This window comes from Sceloporus undulatus, chromosome 1, assembly GCF_019175285.1.
Source record: "Sceloporus undulatus isolate JIND9_A2432 ecotype Alabama chromosome 1, SceUnd_v1.1, whole genome shotgun sequence".
NCBI classification, from domain to species: domain Eukaryota; kingdom Metazoa; phylum Chordata; class Lepidosauria; order Squamata; family Phrynosomatidae; genus Sceloporus; species Sceloporus undulatus.
The window spans coordinates 270,514,011-270,532,091 of record NC_056522.1 but is presented as its reverse complement, the minus strand read 5'-3'; the positions used below and the strand labels follow the sequence as shown (position 1 = coordinate 270,532,091).

At 42.3% G+C, this 18,081-nt stretch overlaps 1 protein-coding gene and 1 pseudogene across 1 annotated transcript in view; both read left to right on the top strand.

The window, feature by feature from the left end:
* Positions 1–5,131: 5,131 nt before the first annotated feature.
* Positions 5,132–18,081, top strand: part of CARS1 (cysteinyl-tRNA synthetase 1) — a 73,566-nt gene continuing 60,616 nt past the window's right edge. The window contains exons 1-2 of the mRNA XM_042459423.1: positions 5,132–5,267; positions 14,604–14,849. Coding sequence (XP_042315357.1) covers positions 5,255–5,267; positions 14,604–14,849 — 259 coding nt within the window. The 5' untranslated portion in view covers positions 5,132–5,254. The remainder of the gene's footprint in view (positions 5,268–14,603; positions 14,850–18,081) is intronic.
* On the top strand, positions 7,475–7,540 carry LOC121920121 (annotated as a pseudogene).

The following is an 18,081-nucleotide window of genomic DNA, read 5'->3' as shown; positions in this document are numbered from 1 at the left end:
TTAGAAGGCTGAGGTACAAATTCTCATACAAATTTAAAATTACATTTAAAATATGAGGCAGAGTAACAATCTAGTTAATAATGACCTAGAAAGAAAAATAGAGCTTTTCAATGGCTGTTTTGACTTGAATAGCATGTATAGTGAAGCCCTATTGGGCGTTGGCCCAAAATCTATGAATGCTCAAGTCCCATTATATGCAATGATATACTGTAGTAAGAAGATGTACTTTATTATACAAGGCAAAATCAAGGCTTGCTTTTTAGAATTTTGTTTTTCAATATTTTCGAGGTTGAATGCATGTATGCAGAATCTGTGGATACAGAGGGCCAACTATACACCAGCATACTGAAATTCTCTAAAATTAACATTTTAAAATTTGCAATGAATTTTTCTTATATTGTAGAGCTAAATCACATCTATTTTGAGATAAGGAACAAGGTGCCTTGTCATGACTGGAATAAACTTATGAGGAAGAGTGGTTTGTCGGACAATGACATTGACAAAATAAAGCTTGACCATCAACAAAGTACAGATGAAGCGTGTTATCAAATGTTAAACACTTTACAAAATCGATCTGGAATTTGTGGTGCCTTATGTAATTTATTAGATGGGCTGTGGGACCTGAAGCTTAAGAATATTTATGAAAATGTAACAAATGAATTAATAACCCATGATATTATAATACTGGAAACCAAAGACTAATGTCTTATTTGTTAAAAATGTATAACGACAGAATCTGTAAAAATGCATATTACTTTTTGCTGAGTATGAGCAAACAAAGTACAGCTGTTAAAGATATGGAGACCAGCTCAATTTGTCTGGAGACTGGAATGATGCATATTTGTATATGTATATTTTGTAACATCTGAGCTTGACAGTGATTGTACTCGGAACCTCTGTGAATTACTTACACTTGAATCTGCTCCCCAGGTAAGCCTGGGCAGTATTTAGTATCTCAGTTTGTTTGTCACCCTTATTGAGAGACGGATGAAAAGTGAACGTATACAGTCCAAGGTCATGAAACTTTACATACTATCTTGAGACCAAATAAAGTTGTTAAGACTCAAAAGGATCATCAGGAATGACTGTAATTTAAAATATATTGTAGCTTGACATTGCTATGTTCTCCTGGAAAAAAAATGTCCTTGATAAAATGTACTGTTATGACCAAATTTCAGTGTAATGCGGTTGGCTATTACATGAACTGCAAGGTGTTTTTATTAACATTCAGCAGGCTGAAAGTAGCCATAATAGTTCTTACTTGGAAACAGAAGCCCAAGTCATCTTTCTGCGACTACAATCTCTTATGTGAAGGTGTCCAGAACCTTATTGCTAGGAAGGTTCGGTCTCTGCGTTGACTACTCTGGTTGCAGAAGGTTATGGATTGGGGCATTAGTTGTTAAATTCTGAATTTTTCAAATGAAATCCTGGAATCATGTTGTCTGGATTTTTTTTATAACTTCTTTTTATAATTCGTAAATATTTTAAAATAAAAAATACATTTCATGTTAATGTTTCTTAGTCATGTCAATACATGGGAGAACATACAAGGGGATGTATAAATAAATAACCTAAAGGTACTAGATCCCATGTCATCCCAGAAGCTAAGCAGGGTCAGCCCTGGTTAATACTTGGATGGGAGACAATGCTGCAGGCAACATTTCAGAGAAAGAACTGGCAAAAACATATCTGAGTATTCCTTGTCTAAGAAAACTGTATGTAATTCATGGGGACACTATTTGTTGACAGGTAACAGGCACATGTGTGCACACAGAGAGAAGAAAGTCAATTTGACAGGGAGGGGAAAAAAATTGCTATTTAGTAAGTCTACATGTACAGAAACTTACCATCCGTTGTCTTAGTCATCCTTAACTACATCCCTTCAACGTGAGTCACAACTTTCTCAGTATTTCTAATGGGATGGGGGCTGATAATCAGAGGGACTTACCTTAAGACTATCCAGTGGGGTCATGAGTCAGGCAAGTTTAAATCACAGGTTTGCAACAAATTCTCATAGGGGTTGTCCACCCAGGCCGAAAGGCTCAGGTTCCCCCTGGCTTCATGTCATCTTGTTCAGCCAGAACCCCAGGGGGAGGATCAGGTCCAATCCTGCCAGACCACATGCAGATTTTGTGGATCTGGCCCAATCTTGGATCTAAAGGCCTTCACACAGGTCAAACTGACCCCGCCATTTGCTGTGGACTTTCCAAAAAACTCAGCAGCAAACCCTGGCTAAACAGATGGCTCTGCACATCCCTTATCTCCGTTCATCATTGCTGAACAAGAGTAGACTCTCATCACTGCGTCTGCTGCAGAAAGGGGGTGCCTGGCTATGTGATTGTAGCCAGGCACCCCATTTTCTACATCAGACCCAATGGTGGCGGTCTGTTCACATGCAGCAATGACAGATGGAGGTAAGGGGCATGCAGCAGTACTGGATCCATGGCACGGAGACAGGTGTGCATGCAACATCCACCTGTCCCCATGCCAGCCCAGGAACTTATCTGGATTGTGCTCTGGGCCAGGAAAGTGGGCTCGGCCTGTGCTTTCCTGGCTCATCTGCTCAGCCCTAGTCTTTGGATGGAATTATCAATGTAATTTTAAGGCATCCACTGGGGTAATACAGAAAGAGCTTCCTCTTGGAAGGAGGACATTAACTTCTGGGTTCCTGCCCCATTCAGTTTGTACGAGTCTAAAGGGCAGGCTCCATGGCAATGAGGCTCTGACTTTTTGGAAGTTCCTGGATGAAAAAATAGATAACCTTAGATACAAAGAGCACCTTTGTTCCTGGACCAAATACCACTGCTGAAATGACAAGACCTCTCCTTGCTATTACCTATTGATGTATGTGGTATGTATGCTATGTGCTCTTTGCAGCCTATATGTATGCTACATCCATTTATTCTGCAAGAGCCTATTGCTCACTAGTTTCTGAAACTGATGTGTTGGAAAATTGACCGTCCCCTCCTTTTTTAAAAAAGTAATGTTTAATCTCACAATAATTAATAAATGAGAGCCAGCATGATACATTGTCAGTGTTGGATAACATTAGGAGTCTCAGTTCCAAATCTCCACTCATCTATGAAGGTCACTGGGTGATTTTGACATTGTTGTGCCCTCTCGTTTTGCAAGGTGGTTGTCAGGATCAAAATGGAAAGGTTCACTCCCATAATCATGTAGTGTAGAGCTGTACATATAGGACAGGCAATAAATAAACATCCAACATTTAGAATGGGCAAGTCTGGATAAGGCTCTCCAGATTTCAGTACCTAGACTCTCTTCTCCAATCCTAAGGGTAAGGAGGAGAAATCTGATGGCATAAGGACTGCCTTTAAAAGACTGAACATATGTTCTCCTTATTTGTTCTACTTTTCAATGAGTATTCCAAATATCTGAATAGTCTGTGCAACTATGGTTGATAGTGGAATCATAGAATGACACAGTTGGAAGAGGCCATAATAAGGGCTATCCAGTCCAATCCCCACCATGCAGGAAGACACAAAGCACTCCCAACCTATGGCCATCTACCCTCTCTTTAAAAACCTCCAAAAAGGAAACTACAACACATTTGGAGACAGTGTATTTCACAGCAACAAAACAACCCAGCACAAGATGGCACAAGTGAAGGTGTGACTCCTTCAACTGGAGGCCTCTTGTTCTCCAGTTGTGCCACAGATACCTGCTATCCTTTATCAGCTTGGTCACTCACAATATGCTAGCTGATCTGAAGCACTGCATTTACAACATCTTGTTCTTAACTGCCCTTGAGTTGAGTTGAGACAAACTCATGGGAGCTTGTGGATGAGACTTCTCCAAGATTCCCTCTCCTCCACTGACCTGTTCAGGTTCTGTGGACTGTACTTTGGCCACATAATGAGAAGGCATGGATCACTAGAGAAAACAATAATGCTAGGAAAGGTAGAGGGTAGAATCATAGAATCATAAAATTGGAAGAGACCACAAGGACCATCCAGTCCAACCCCCTGCCATGCAGGAACTCTCAATCAAAGCATCCCCAACAAATGGCCATCCAGCCTCTGCTTAAAGACCTTCAAGGAAGGAGACTCCACTACAGTCCAAGGGAGTGTGTTCCACTGTTGAACAGCCCTTACTGTCAGGAAATTCCTCCTAATGTTGAGGTGGAATCTCTTTTCCTGAAGCTTGCATCCATTGCTCTGGGTCCTGTTCTCTGGAGCAGCAGAAAACAAGCTTGCTCCCTCCTCAATATGACATCCCTTCAAGTATTTAAACAGAATGTCATCTAGTAACCTTCTCTTCTCCAGACTAAACATCCCCAACTCCCTAAGTCTTTCCTCATAGGGCATGGTTTCCAGACCCTTCACCATTTTGTCACCCTCCTTTAACATCCTTTTTAAATCGTGGTGCCCAGAACTGGACACAGTATTCCAGGTGGGGCCTGACCAAAGCAGAATAGAGTGGCACTATTACTTCCCTTGATCTAGACACTATACTTCTATTGATGCAGCCTAAAATCACATTGGCCTTGTTAGCTGCCGCATCGCACTGTTGCCTCATATTCAACTTGTGATCTACTTGGACTCCTAGATCCTTTTTGCCTGTTGTCTTGTTCAGCCAAGTGTCTCCCATCCTATATAAGTGCATTTCATTTTCCTGCCCTAAGTGCAGTACGAAGGCAGAGCAGAGTGGCACTAGAAGAAAGAGTGGGAAGGGTGCATGCAAGATGGACTCCATCAGGGGGATGAAGCCATGGGGCTGCAGGGCCTGAGCACAGCAGCGGAGGCCAAGGAGTCTTGGAAGGGTCTCATAAGGGCAGCTAACAACAACTACAGCAAGACAGAAAGAGAGGCTCCCCCTGAGACCCAAGTTGCTTCCCATCCTTTTGTGAAGCTGCAAGCAACTGAAGCCACAGGCTCCTGATTGTGAGGCAGAGAAAAAGGAGCATTGATGCGCTTCTGGAGGGTCAGATTCCCAGCCCAGGCTTTTAGAGAGGGCCCTGAAAGGGCTCCATAATGAGGGGGCAGGGCGGCTGTCTCTAAGCGACAGCGGCGGCCATTTTGTCCCAGGGCCAAGGCCCAAAAGGAACGTTCTTCTGAGGGAGGAGGAGGAAGGGGGTCACGTGACGCGACGCTGCCAGGAGTTGCCTCGTTGTTATCCTCCGCGCCGGAAGTGACGTAGAGAGGCGCAGCCGGGCTTCCGGACCACGGCGTTGGTTGCATCAGCCGGTGAGAGAGCTAGGAAGGCAGATCGGCGCCTGCCAGGAGGAAGGAGCGGGATGGCCGCGGCCGGTGAGCCTGGGAGGGTGAAGAAGGGGCCTCCGATAGAACGAGGATGGAGAGATGACTCGGTTTGGCACCGCTTTAACTCTCTCTCTGGCTCTTTGCTATGGAATTCTGGGAGTTGGAGTTTGTTGTGGGGCCCAGAACTCCCAGAATTCCATAGCAAAGAGCCAGAGAGAGAGTTAAAGCCTGTGAGAATAGGATACCATAAAGGCGCCTTGATTTTAAAGCCCCTAGACGTCCCCCCTTTATTTGCAGTGAATCCCAGAGAACATAGTGGTCTGCCCTGAATTTACTGGTGGTCAGTATTATTTGGCTGAACGCTACCATTGTGCCTTGTTGTGTGTGTTGTGTGTTGTGTGCCTTCAAGTCATTTCTGACTTAGGGCAACCCTAAGGGGACCATGCCTTGGGGTTTTCTTTGCGAGATCTGTTCAGAGCAGGTTTGCCACTGGCTTCCCTGAGGCTGAGAGCATGGGACTTGTGCAGGTAGTTTCACAGCCGGACAGAAATCGGACCCTGGTCTCCAGAGGGGTTATAATAGTATGGTATACAGTATATGTTATAGAAGTGAAGACATACACGAAGATTCACAAATCTGAGAATTTAGAGACATACTGTTTGTAATTTTGCAGGCTCTGTCCTGTCATCTCACTTGAGCTTTTTGATGCACTTAGTCACCAATTCAAACACAGCCATCTCTACATCTGGATGAAGCATCTGATGAAGCAGACGGAGCCTTAGAAAGCTTAGGATACAGACTTCTTTCAGTCTCTACAAGGTCTTTTTGTATTAAAGTCTGTAAATGTTTCAGTCTGTCTTCATAGGAAACTGTGCCTTTACCCTCTGATACTTTCAGATCATTAAAAACAAAAACCCTTTCCCAGTCTTTTTGAGATGGGACGGCCAGAATTTAACATAGCGTTCTAATTCGGCTTCATGTGATGATCATAGTAATAATGACTGTTCAACACTGTACACATAAATTAGAAAAAGCTATCAGAGCCTGATGAATTTGTTGATATCGTTTTGTCTTCAGCAAAAGCGTTAAGGGAAATACTGTTAAGCCCAGTTTGGATGTGGAGTTGTGAATTTGTGTGTGAGTGGAGCTTGCTCACTTGATTAGGCAGGTGCTTCATTATATGCTGAATTGAGGGTTTGGTTGGTCATTTACTACACCAACGTAATGCTTTTAAAAGGAGATTGAATGATAACTCAGTCTTCTGAATTTTGTCAAGTAACCTTATGTCTCTCATGATCGTTTCATGCAAGAGTGGTTACTGAATGTTATTATTATTATGTTAACCTAAACTCAGACCTGCAAAAAAGATCTTATGAAATAAAGAACCCTAAGCTGTCATCTGCATTGGATAGGTATTAGTATTTGAAAGCCTTGAGAGTATATTTGGACAGAGCCCAAAGTGTTGTTGTTCAAGTAAAACACTGTTGTGTTGTAACAACAGGCTGCTGTTGCAATTAACCCAGCCCTGTCCCAAAGTGTTCCCAGTGCTATGATGTGGTTATGTTCAGGTCACCAGGCGGCCTCTTATAACCAGAGCTGCTAGTGGACTCAATTGTTTACTTCCACATAGATGGTCAGGAAAATTCCTCCCTGCTATTTCTATTTTGAGAATTGCAGGCTTAGTTTTGTTTGTTTTTTAATGTCATGGCAGTTCATAAAAATCAGGTCATGATAACTTTGTAATTGAGTCGACCTTTTTTATCTAATGATACTTGGTTTGCTCTGCTCCCTTGGTGGGTTCATTCAATTTTTTTATTTTTTAAGTTGTTGCATTTGTGCCCTGCCTTTTTCCCCAATGAGTTGTCAAGTAAGTGAGGCAGAGAGAATGAGATCGGTCCAAGATCAACTGTTAGGTTCCACGACTCATTGGGGATTTGTATCTGGATCCTCCAAGTTGCAGTCCAGTAATCTCAACAGTAAAGCACACTGTCTCTTCATCTTTCCACTTAAGCCAGAGCGTGGTATTTTAAAAGATGGAGGGAGGGCAGAACTGAATTATTTTAAAAATAGGAATGGTCTTCAGACCAACCTGTGATATGTCCTTACAAACAGTTACAATATCATGTGAATACCCTGCCAGGCATGGCATGCAAAACAGTACACTATGCAGGTGTAAGAGCCTTTTCATTCTGTTTTGTTGTAGCATAGTTCCTCTGCTGTAAAGCATGAGCACACGTTAAAATTTTGTTCTGGCTGTGCTCGCTTCGGCAGCACATATACTAAAATTGGAACAATACAGAGAAGATTAGCGTGGCCCCTGCCGGGGGGGGGGGGGGGGGGGAGAAAGAAAGAAAGAAGGAAAGAAAGAAAGAAAGAAAGATAATAAAATGTTGGTCAGGAATCTTTAGTGTCTGAGTTTCAGGTATGCTAGGAAAGAAGCACCTCATATATTCTGCAAAGAAGTGTTCTTACAGATCCACAACATCCAAAGCAGGCAGCTGCTGTTCTTTCCAAGTGGCTGTCTGCGCATGTTGATATGGATAGTCACGGCTCTTGTATTCATCTCATGCTTCATGTGTCTCTTTTTCTTCATGGTGCTGTTTTCTCCATTTGCAGCAGCTGGAAATATCTTGTTACACATGAAAAAGGAAATGTCTAACTGCTGTTTGAACAATTAGTACATAAAACAATGAGGGGTTATAACCATTGTTGAGCAGTAAATAGTCACTTGGAGCTATTCAGACTCTTGAAATAAGAGACTTTGACATAGTTGGATTTGTTTCAGAATAAACGTGCCTGAGAATAGGCTGCAAATGTTGAGTGCTGGTGCATAAGAATCTAAAATAATGTTCAAGCCATATGTATAATGAACATTTTCTTTAAAACATTTACTGGTGCTTTATCCTTGTCCAATAGCAGAAGTTTTAAAAAACTTGACATGTATAATTGATGCTCTTAAAACTGCTTCTTAATTTCAATTTAAACATGTAATTATGTCTTGCAACTATGACAAATGATTAATTTAAAAGGGCAGTCATTTTTGCATTCCAGAGCATGTATGCAAAAGCTTGTCTCCTGCTGGATGATGAACAGAGAACTACAACCCTGGTACCTTGGGTCACGGTTGTTTGAGGTGGCTGTCCTGAGGGAAGAACTGCTATGAGTGATACACGATAATAATAGTTATCATGTTTGCATCCTGCTCCTCCTTCAAGAGCTGGATATACTCGTAGTCATCCTGCTTTTAGCCTTACAACAAGCCTGTAAGGCAGATTAGCTAGAGAATTTGTGCCATGTCCAAGTTTTTTAAAAAAGTTCTGGACTGCTTCCTAGTAAAATTCACTGAGCAATATCCAATAACAATTAAAAGTAAAACAATGGTAATATTTTAAGAGGTGATATGATAGCTGTGTTTAAATATTTGAAGAGGTGTCATATTGAGGATGGAGCAAGCTTGTTTTCTGCAGCTGCAGAGAATAGGACACAGAACAATGGATGCAAACTTCAGGAAAAGAGATTCCAGCTAAACATTAGGAGGAACCTCCTGACAGTAAGGACTGTTCTACAGTGGAACACACTCCTTCAGAGAGTAGTGGAGGTTTTTAAACAGTCTGGATGGCCATCTGTCAAGGGTGCTTTGATTGTGGGTTCCTGCATGGCAGTGGGTTGGACCGGATGGCTCTTGTGGTCTCTTCAAACTCTATGATTCTAATGGAAACATCAGAATCAGTGTCTTGGATACTGATGTAATTTCTCTGACATCTGTATTTATGTTCAACTCCTGTCCCTTCCTCATCAGGCACCACATTTGTTCCTTGGCTGAAGAACGTTGTACTCTGGTTTTATATGTTTTTCTCCTGAAAATGGCTCTTTCTGATTTGCTTGTTGTAAATAATTTCTGATCATTAGGCACCAAATCTCCTGACTTTCCTTATTTGTAGGAAGGAGTCCTACTTGCCTTGTGCTGTGTTTTGCCTCTGTATTGGAAGCAGAATGGAATAAAAAGTGTGGAATGGAAAAAATTTCAGAAAAAAATTTCAGGCACATATACACACATATAATAAATAATAATAAAGATTTATTTCTAGCCTGCCCAATCACGAAGAATCCGGGCGGTTTACAACAATAAAATACATCAAATTACAATAGAGTTAAAAAATATCAAACCCTGCACACGCATCCTTTCTCACCCATCCTTTCACATCCATCGTTTAGTGAAACAGAATGTTCAAATAGTTGTATTGAATCAAATTTTTCTCAACTTGCAATGGAACTGATAAGTAGTCCAGAATGAGTGAAGTGAAGATATTACAGTTATGCCTCAGCAAAAGAAACTTATCTCTCAGCAAAAGAGAGATTTCAGGAACAGCTCTCTTTTGGTAAGTGTCCTTAAAAAGTATTCTTTCAAGTTAAGCTGTTTTTTGTTAAATATAAGGGAGGAACTGTAAATGCTATTTTCAATACATTACTACAAGTATCTCAGTAATGTAATTTGCACATAAAGTTTTGAATGTGTTTCATTTAATCTCAAGCGTGCTAAGTCAAGTTACATTACTTACTTGATTTTCTGGAAAATTTTCCAATTCTACTTTTTTTTGGAAACACACATCATGGGGTGGGACTCCTTTTGTTTTTCAAGTGAAGCTGCTACATACTGCTAGAGCCGAGTCAGATACAAAAGGATTTGACAGTTCTGAAATCAGTTTTTTCAATATCTTCTGCCTCAAGTAAATGGGGCAAAAGAAGCGACCAGAGGCTGCTCCTGTTCCGATCGCTGCAGGACTGTGGTGACCAGATGCTATGGTCCCAAGGCCGGCTGCTGCTGTAGTCCTGAACGGGCCGTGGCAAGAAGCAGATAAAATCCTCTCCTTATGTGGCTGGGTTTGGGCCACCATGGCTTCCATGAAGTTTGGGGGAGGGGGGCGTCATCTAATTGCCACGCCCTCAGACCACGCAGAAGCCACCTTTTTCCCCATCTGTTTTGGGCCTTAGTTGCTGATTGCATTTCAGGAACTGTTTTCTAGGTTGGTGCTAGTCATTCATTTTAGGCTCAGTGGTATTGTCACGATAGATCCAGTATGTTCAGGTTACTTGAATGTTTCTGTCTGGTACTGAATTATTTCTTCATTTTCAGTAAAGTACTAAATATTGTTTGTGATGTTCAGAGTGTTTTTACTTGGATGAGAGTTATTGTAATCATACATTATATATCATATAATGTGAAACAGTGGCAAAATGAAGCATAGTTTCATGGCTTTGTTTGTTTCCTTTTTTTGTTAGATTGTCTGAGGACACATCTAAACTGTAGAAATAATGCAGTTTGGCATCACTTTAAGTGCTCAGCTCCTGTCTATGGAATCCTGGGATTTGTCTTTTTACAAGATCTTTTACCTTCTTGACCAGAGAGTGTTGGCACCTCACAAAACTATGAATCCCAGGATTCTATAGGATGGAGTCATAGAAGTTAAAGTGGTGCCAAATTGCATTATTTCTACAGTGTAGATGTACCCCAGAGAGAAAAGGTATCTAGAAACTTAATACTTCTGTAGAAGAGTGAAAAATGCTACACTTGTTGAAGTTCACTCTTTGGTGTAACTATTAAAACTGCTGTCTTGTCCTTTTATATCTGGCCACCTCAGACAGTGAAGAAGAAAAGACATCTATGGCATAGAATTAACTGTGGGACTCATTACAGGTTGGGGTAATGGAGCCCTGGTGGCGCAGTGGTTAAATGCCTGTACTGCAGCCATTCACTCAAAACCACAAGGTTGCGAGTTCAAGACCAGCAAAAGGGCCCAAGCTCGACTCAGGCTTGCATCCTTCCGAGGTCACTAAAATGAGTACCCAGACTGTTGGGGGCAAATTAGCTTACTTGCTAATTAGCTTACTTGCTGTTCACCGCTATGATCTTTGGAATAGTGGTATATAAATAAAACAAATTATTATTATTAATTATTATTATGATTCCTAGGCCTTAAAAGATGAAATTATGGACTAGACTCTTCCTGTTGAGTCACATACAGTCCTTGATCCATGCCTGCTCTTAATGGACTTAATATATACTAGTCACTTTTTATCAGTATAATTTTCTCTCCAAGTATGTATTTGAGGAATAATCCAAACAGTAATAGTGGAGCAGTAGCAGCTTGGCTAGTTTGCTAAATATTTAGCAAGTGATAGGTAGCCAGAGTAAATTAGCAGCTTTACTGCAAACCTCAAATATGTGTCAGTGTGGATAATATCACCATGCTTTTAAGATCTTCAAATTAAAACTGTTTGAACTGGTTATGGTTACAAACAGGGTAGATGTCCTTAGGAAATGTTTTGGAGATAAACATTATCTGACATATAACCTGTGGATCACCTAGAAACCCGCAGAATCCTGTTCTGTGGCTTGCTACTGTATCTAAGAATAACTATAATATTATTTCTTAAACTTAACAATTTTCATTGGTGACTACAAGATACAAGGTTAAATGTTTGTTGAACAGATTATACAGACGCTCTTCAGACAGATTTTGGGAAAGTACAGATTGTATGCATCCTCCAACTCCGCATTTCTACCCTCAAACCCCCTGAATGCCCCAGATTATTTTTTCAGGCAATATACATGCACACACATCATCCAATATGGCCTCAAACACCATAGAACACTGTGAAGTCCAGCTTTTTCCCTTTCCACAATCTTCATTACTCCTCTAATACCTCCCCACCACAAACTTTTCCCAAATGACTGAATATCAGCTAAAAAGAAAGGAAGTACAAACCAGTAGTAGAATTCCAAGTGTTCCCAGGTTGCATTTGTGACTCAAAAAGGTGGGTGTCAACCACTGGGGTGTGGGGTGGGGAGGAAAAGCTTGCCCCTATTGCCCACCTCTTGTAAATCCTGTGCAACCATTCACTGACAAGAGCTAAGCTCTGTAGAGGATTGGGGTGTGGATGCAGTCCCATGCCCTCTGCCAAGATCCTCATAAATGTGGGCTCCTCTTAAGACCTGCACTCATTTTATCTGGTTGGCCAGGAGATTCTGGGAGCTGTAGTGCAAACCCAGCTCTGCCTCTGCTCTACCCTAATTTCTTTTAATTAGGTGTGGCCTTTACGCTTTGATTGTAATGCCAGTATTTTCTGGTTTCTATTAGGTTAAATTTGTAGTTCCTGTGACTCTGGAGAGGAGCTTGCAGACCTAAACAAGCAATGATCTGTCTTCTTGCTTAATACAGAATCTTTAAGGAGGGAACACATAGAAATGGAGGCTAATCTCATTGGCACTTCAGACAGGAAAACAATTGTTTCCATTAGCTTTATTCACTTCTCTGTTTCAGTGCTGCAATAAACATATTGTGTTTTTGCCATGGTATCTTCTACACTACTATTCTGCCCACTGTCATTGACTTCTGCTTGATCATTTTAACTACCATATTTCTATTCTCTGCCGGGCTAGTTTGAACACTATATAAATTGTGGGTGTGTTATATAACTGCATTGTTTTGCCAACTATACCGTCAGCCCTGACCATCCATGAATTCAACCATCTACAGCTTGAAAATATTCAGCAACAAATAATTCCAAAAAATAAAAGCTTGGTTTTTGCCATTTTATATAAGGGCCACTATTTTATTATGCCACTGTATGTAATGGGACTTGAGCAGCCATGGGTTCCTGGAACTAAATCCCAGTGGATATTGATTACTGTGTATTGATTAGCTTCATTGCCCAAATGCTACCTATAACCATTGTATGATTTAAATGCTGTATATTTTTGGTAGATATAGGACTAGTTTCTTCTTTATTTTCAAATATGTGAATCATTGAGACCTTGTATTTAAAATACTGAGTATCATGCTTTACATTTAAAACATTTCATCTTAGGGCTTAAAATAAGAATTATCATACCAAAAGGTATTTTTTCATTTCTGCCAAGACAAAAATAGAACCCAGATTAATTTCGGTCACTTAAAGGTTTGTAGCTGTACAACTGGTTTGCTGTTACTGGGAACTGGGTGCAGGCATGGGAAGAAGATGAGTTTTGAAGTACCTAGTCTGATATGTAAGCAGATGCTAGCATGGCAACTTCTAAGCTAAGCACTGTATTTTTGAGAAATAAACTTCACCAAATAGTGTAATTGTGTGACTGTTACGTTGCGTACTGTAATAAGACAGAAATAATCATTCAGGGCTGCGGTTGTTTTGTAATGAACTTTATTTTGATCTTTTCTTTGCTTATAATTCAGGCAGGCTAGGACAGACCTGAATTAATTTTGATGGCCATGTGTTCTCTTGTCTTTGTTTGTAATGAGACTGGAATACACATGACCATCAAAATTAATTCAGTTCAGTTTTAGCCTGCCTGACCAGGGGTGAGGCATAGTGGGAGTAGTAGTTCATTGACATCTGAAGGTCTCCTGGTTTACAAAATCCAGATTTCACCATCCAACTTTAGAATAGTGATACAAAATCTGAGTTTATGTCTTTATAATATATTTAGAAACAGATCAGTATTAACAACAATACCCATAACTTTGCAAAATTACCAGTGTATTTACTCATAAAAACCTGTGCTCTCTAAAAGTCAGAAATAGTATGTTTCCCCCCCCCCCCCATATTTCCTGGCTTAGTTGTCTAGGGGTTCCTCACAGGCAATGTGGCTAGCAACTCTTTAGAAAACAGAAAATGTCCATCTTTTTCCATGTTTTCTGCCGGGGGGGGGGGTGGAGTTCCCCTGGGATGCAGTGCTTTTCTTTTTCTTCTTGTATCACTTTTGTTTCTAGACTAGCCTTTCTCAACCTTTTTCCCCTGGAGGAACGCTTGAAATAATGTTCAGGTCTCAGGGAACACTGCATAAAAATTATTATTACAACTCTTTTTTTAAAAAAAATGTTTTAGTCACAGTATCTCATGGAACCCTAGCAATCTCTCACATAACTCGAGGGTTCCAGGGAACTCTGGTTGATAAACCCTAATGTACGCTAATTGCAGTATAGTCTAAGCCAGCCTTTTCTAATCCAGTGCCTTCAGCATATCTTGAGCTACAGCTCTGATCATATCCTACCATTATGACCAGTGGTAGTTGTAGTCCAGCATATTTGAAGGGCACCATACTGGGGAAGGTTAGAAGTAAGAAGAAATTGTGAAAAGCAGGACACTTCTCCCCCATTTCTTATCTTTCTCCCAAACTAGGGTGAAGCAGTCCTCCCCACAAACATTTTCTTGTCTTTGTCCTGGCTTTCCACATCTCTAGGGCCTTCTAGCAAAGCTGCTGCTGCCCTACTATAAAGCCCTTAACATGTCTATCTCCCCTCCAAATCTGAACTATGGGATACTTTGCTTCTGGGTGCTTTTAAACAAAGGGATCTGACTGCTTTTCATCTGCCTCTGTCTTTGCAGCTTCTGACTACAGTTGCATTCTGAGCATTAGCGAAGAGGAAGCCAGACTGAAGGCTCTGAATGAGTACCTCAGCACTCGTAGTTATATCCAGGGGTTCACATTTTCACATGCAGATGTGGAAGCTTTCAGACAGCTTACAGGCCCGCCTATAGACCAGCATTTCCATGTGGTTCGTTGGTACAGGCACATAGAAGCAATCTATGATGGCAGCAATGAGAAACGTGACTCCTGTAAACTCCAAACAAGTGAGTAATGACAGGAAGTTAATGGCCTAGATTTCTAAGTTTGATTTTTTTTTTTTAAAAAAAGCACTTGACAAGGGCTATTATATTACCATCAGTCCTCTGTATCCATGGCTTCTGCATCCATGAATTCAACCATCCATGGCTTGAAAGCATTCAACAACAAGAAAAATTTTATCTAGGGGACACCATTTTACTATGCCATTGTAGGAATTTTGGCATCCACAAATTTTGGTATTCATGGGAAGGGGAGGTTCGATCCTGGAACCAAACCCCAGCACATACCAAGGGCCCAATGTACTGTTATTTTTCTTGCCTACATTTGATGGCAATTGGTTTCTGTACTATTGCAATGAACAGTCAGCCTCCATTCCTTTTGTATTAAATTTTTTCCTATTTATTTATTTATTACCTTTTTACCCCATCCCTTCTTCAAGGAGCATAAGGTAGTGTACAAGATTGTCCCTTCCCCTGTTTTTCTTTATAGCAAGCCTTAGAGGTTGGGTGGGGTAAGTGAGAAAGGAAGAGAATGACTGGCTCAAGTCAGGTCAACTGCCTTTAAGGCAGATGTTATGCTGGGGAAGATATCTTTTCCAGGCAGAGTCCTCCTCCTGGCCATGCACAATACACTGCTACCTTGGGTTACGAAATTAATTCGTTCCGCTATTCCTTTCGTAACCCGAAAATTTCGTAACCCGAAACACATTTTCCATTGAAAATAACTAATGCGTTCCATGACCTCAGACTGAACCTGCAAGTCAAAACAAAGGTACAATAGAGGCCTATTAAGCTAAGTACCCTACAATACAAGTTGCCTGAGGCACTAAAGAGCTTAACAATGACTTGCAGGTCCATTCTAAAGTTTCTAAAGGATAAAGAAAAAAAATGTTTTTGACTTATCTTTGCTGGTCCTGGCTGGCATCTCAGAGTGAGGCAGGAGGAGGAGGAGGAGGAGAGGGGCAGCCAAAAAAGCCAAATTTAAACCAATTCAACCAATTTAGCCAATTTAACCAATTTAGCCAATTTAACCAATTCAGCCAATTCAACCAATTTAACCAATTCAGCCAATTTAGCCAATGCAACCAATTTAACAAAGTTAACCATTTTAACAACATTTTTTTTTTAAATTTGGTGTTTTTTTTAAGGGTCACCTTTTTTTTAAGGGTCACCTTTTGCCTTCTTTGGATGACGGTTCTCCCTCTTTTGTGAAGAACTGGTTCAAGGATGTCTGCTTTTGCCGGGCCTTAAGCAGGTTCTTAAAATGGCTAAGGCAGACATTATCAAAATGTGCAATGGCATGGCTGGTGAGCACCTTCTCAGGGTGGTGCTTCTCAACATAAGAAGACACATTGTGGAATTGCCGCAAAATGTCTTTAATTTCTGCCGTTGGCAAAAATGCCCCCGCAGCCTCCTCCTGCTGGCCCCTGTCGAAATGGAGCACGTCCTCATCCACGGCTGAGTGTTGCATGGCCGCCAAGGCCTTCAGGTCCTCTGTTGTCAGGTCCTCGCTGTGCTCCTCGATGAGTTCCTCCACGTCCTCGTTGTCCACGTCAAGTCCCAGGGACCTTGCGATGGAGACAATCTCAGCCACCTCTTCTTCTTCACCTGGCTCAGCACCCTCGGTCTGTGACCCTTCCAAGGAAGAAGCATCAGGCCACAGCTTCCTCCACGCAGCAATCAGGTTGCGCCTGGTGATCTCCTGCCAGGCCAAGTCCACCATCTTCAAGCACACGACGATATCAAAATGCTGCTTCCAGAACTCTCGAAGGGTCAGCTGTGTGCTCTCCGTGACATCAAAACACCGCTTGAAGAGGTGCTTGGTGTAGATCTTCTTGAAGTTGGCAATGACCTGCTGGTCCATGGGTTGCAAGAGGGAGGTTGTGTTGGGTGGCAGAAACTGGACCTTGATGAAGGAGAACTCTGCAAGGATGTCCTTTTCCAGGCCAGGCGGGTGCGCAGGAGCATTGTCCAAGAGGAGGAGGCACTTCAAGGGCAAATCCTCTTCCTCCAGGTACCGCTTCACAGTCGGGGCGAAGACACTGTTGATCCACTCCACGAAAAGGAGGCGTGTGACCCATGCGCGGCCATTGGAACGCCACATCACTGGCAACCTGTCCTTTTGAATGTTGTGTGCCTTGAAGGCCCTTGGATTTTCAGAGTGGTAGACCAACAGGGGCTTGACCTTACAGTCCCCGCTGGCATTCGCACACAACGCAAGTGTGAAGCGGTCCTTCATAGGCTTGTGGCCTGGCAATCTCCTCTCCTCCTGGGTGATGTAGGTGCGGCGAGGCATCTTCTTCCAGAAGAGGCCCGTCTCGTCGCAATTGAACACTTGCTGCGGGACGTAGCCTTCCTCCTCCACCATGGCCTTGAACTCGATGACAAATGCTTCGGCGGCCTGGTGGTCTGCGCTGGACGCCTCGCCGTGACGGACGACAGAGTGGATCCCGGTCCTCCTCTTGAACCTTTCAAACCAGCCACGTGATACTTTGAATTCCGGGGTGGCTGACTCCTCCTGGGAAGAAGTTCCTTCGCCTGCCTCCTTGCTGGCCAGGTCTTCGAAAATGGTGGTGGCCTTCTCACAGATGACCGAGGTGGTCACAGTGTCCCCGGCTCGCTCCTTTTCTTTAATCCAGAGGAGCAGCAGGCGCTCCATCTCCTCGTGCTTTGGTGTCCTCTGCTTGGCAATCGTTGTCACGCCTTTCGCAGGAGCCACAACAGCTCTGATGGCCTCCTTCTGCTTGAGGACAGTGCCAATTGTCGAAGGGTTTCTTCCATACTCCTTGGCAATGTCCACCAAGCGCACGCCCCTCTCATGCTTGGCGATGATTTCCTTCTTGTCCTCCAAGGACAAGGGAGCCCTCTTCTTTTTCTCACCGCCGCTTTTATCTGTGGCTTTCTTGGGAGCCATAGCTCAAGCCTAAAAAGGACAAAAGGCACAGGCACTGAGCAAAAGCCACAATTGGAAACCACCCCCACCCCCATGGTCACACTCTCTGGCCCAAACTTGCAAAACTCACACCCCACACTCTCAAATCATCACAGCCATGACCAAAGCACCCAAGAACACAAACCCAAAGGCCAGAAACCCAAAATCTGAAAATGCAACCCCAAGGTCACACTGTCTGGCCCACATCAAATCAAGGCCAAACTTGCAAAAATCGATGCCCACACTTTCAAATCATCACAGCCATGAGCCAAGCACACCAGAACCCTAACCCATAGGCCAAAACCC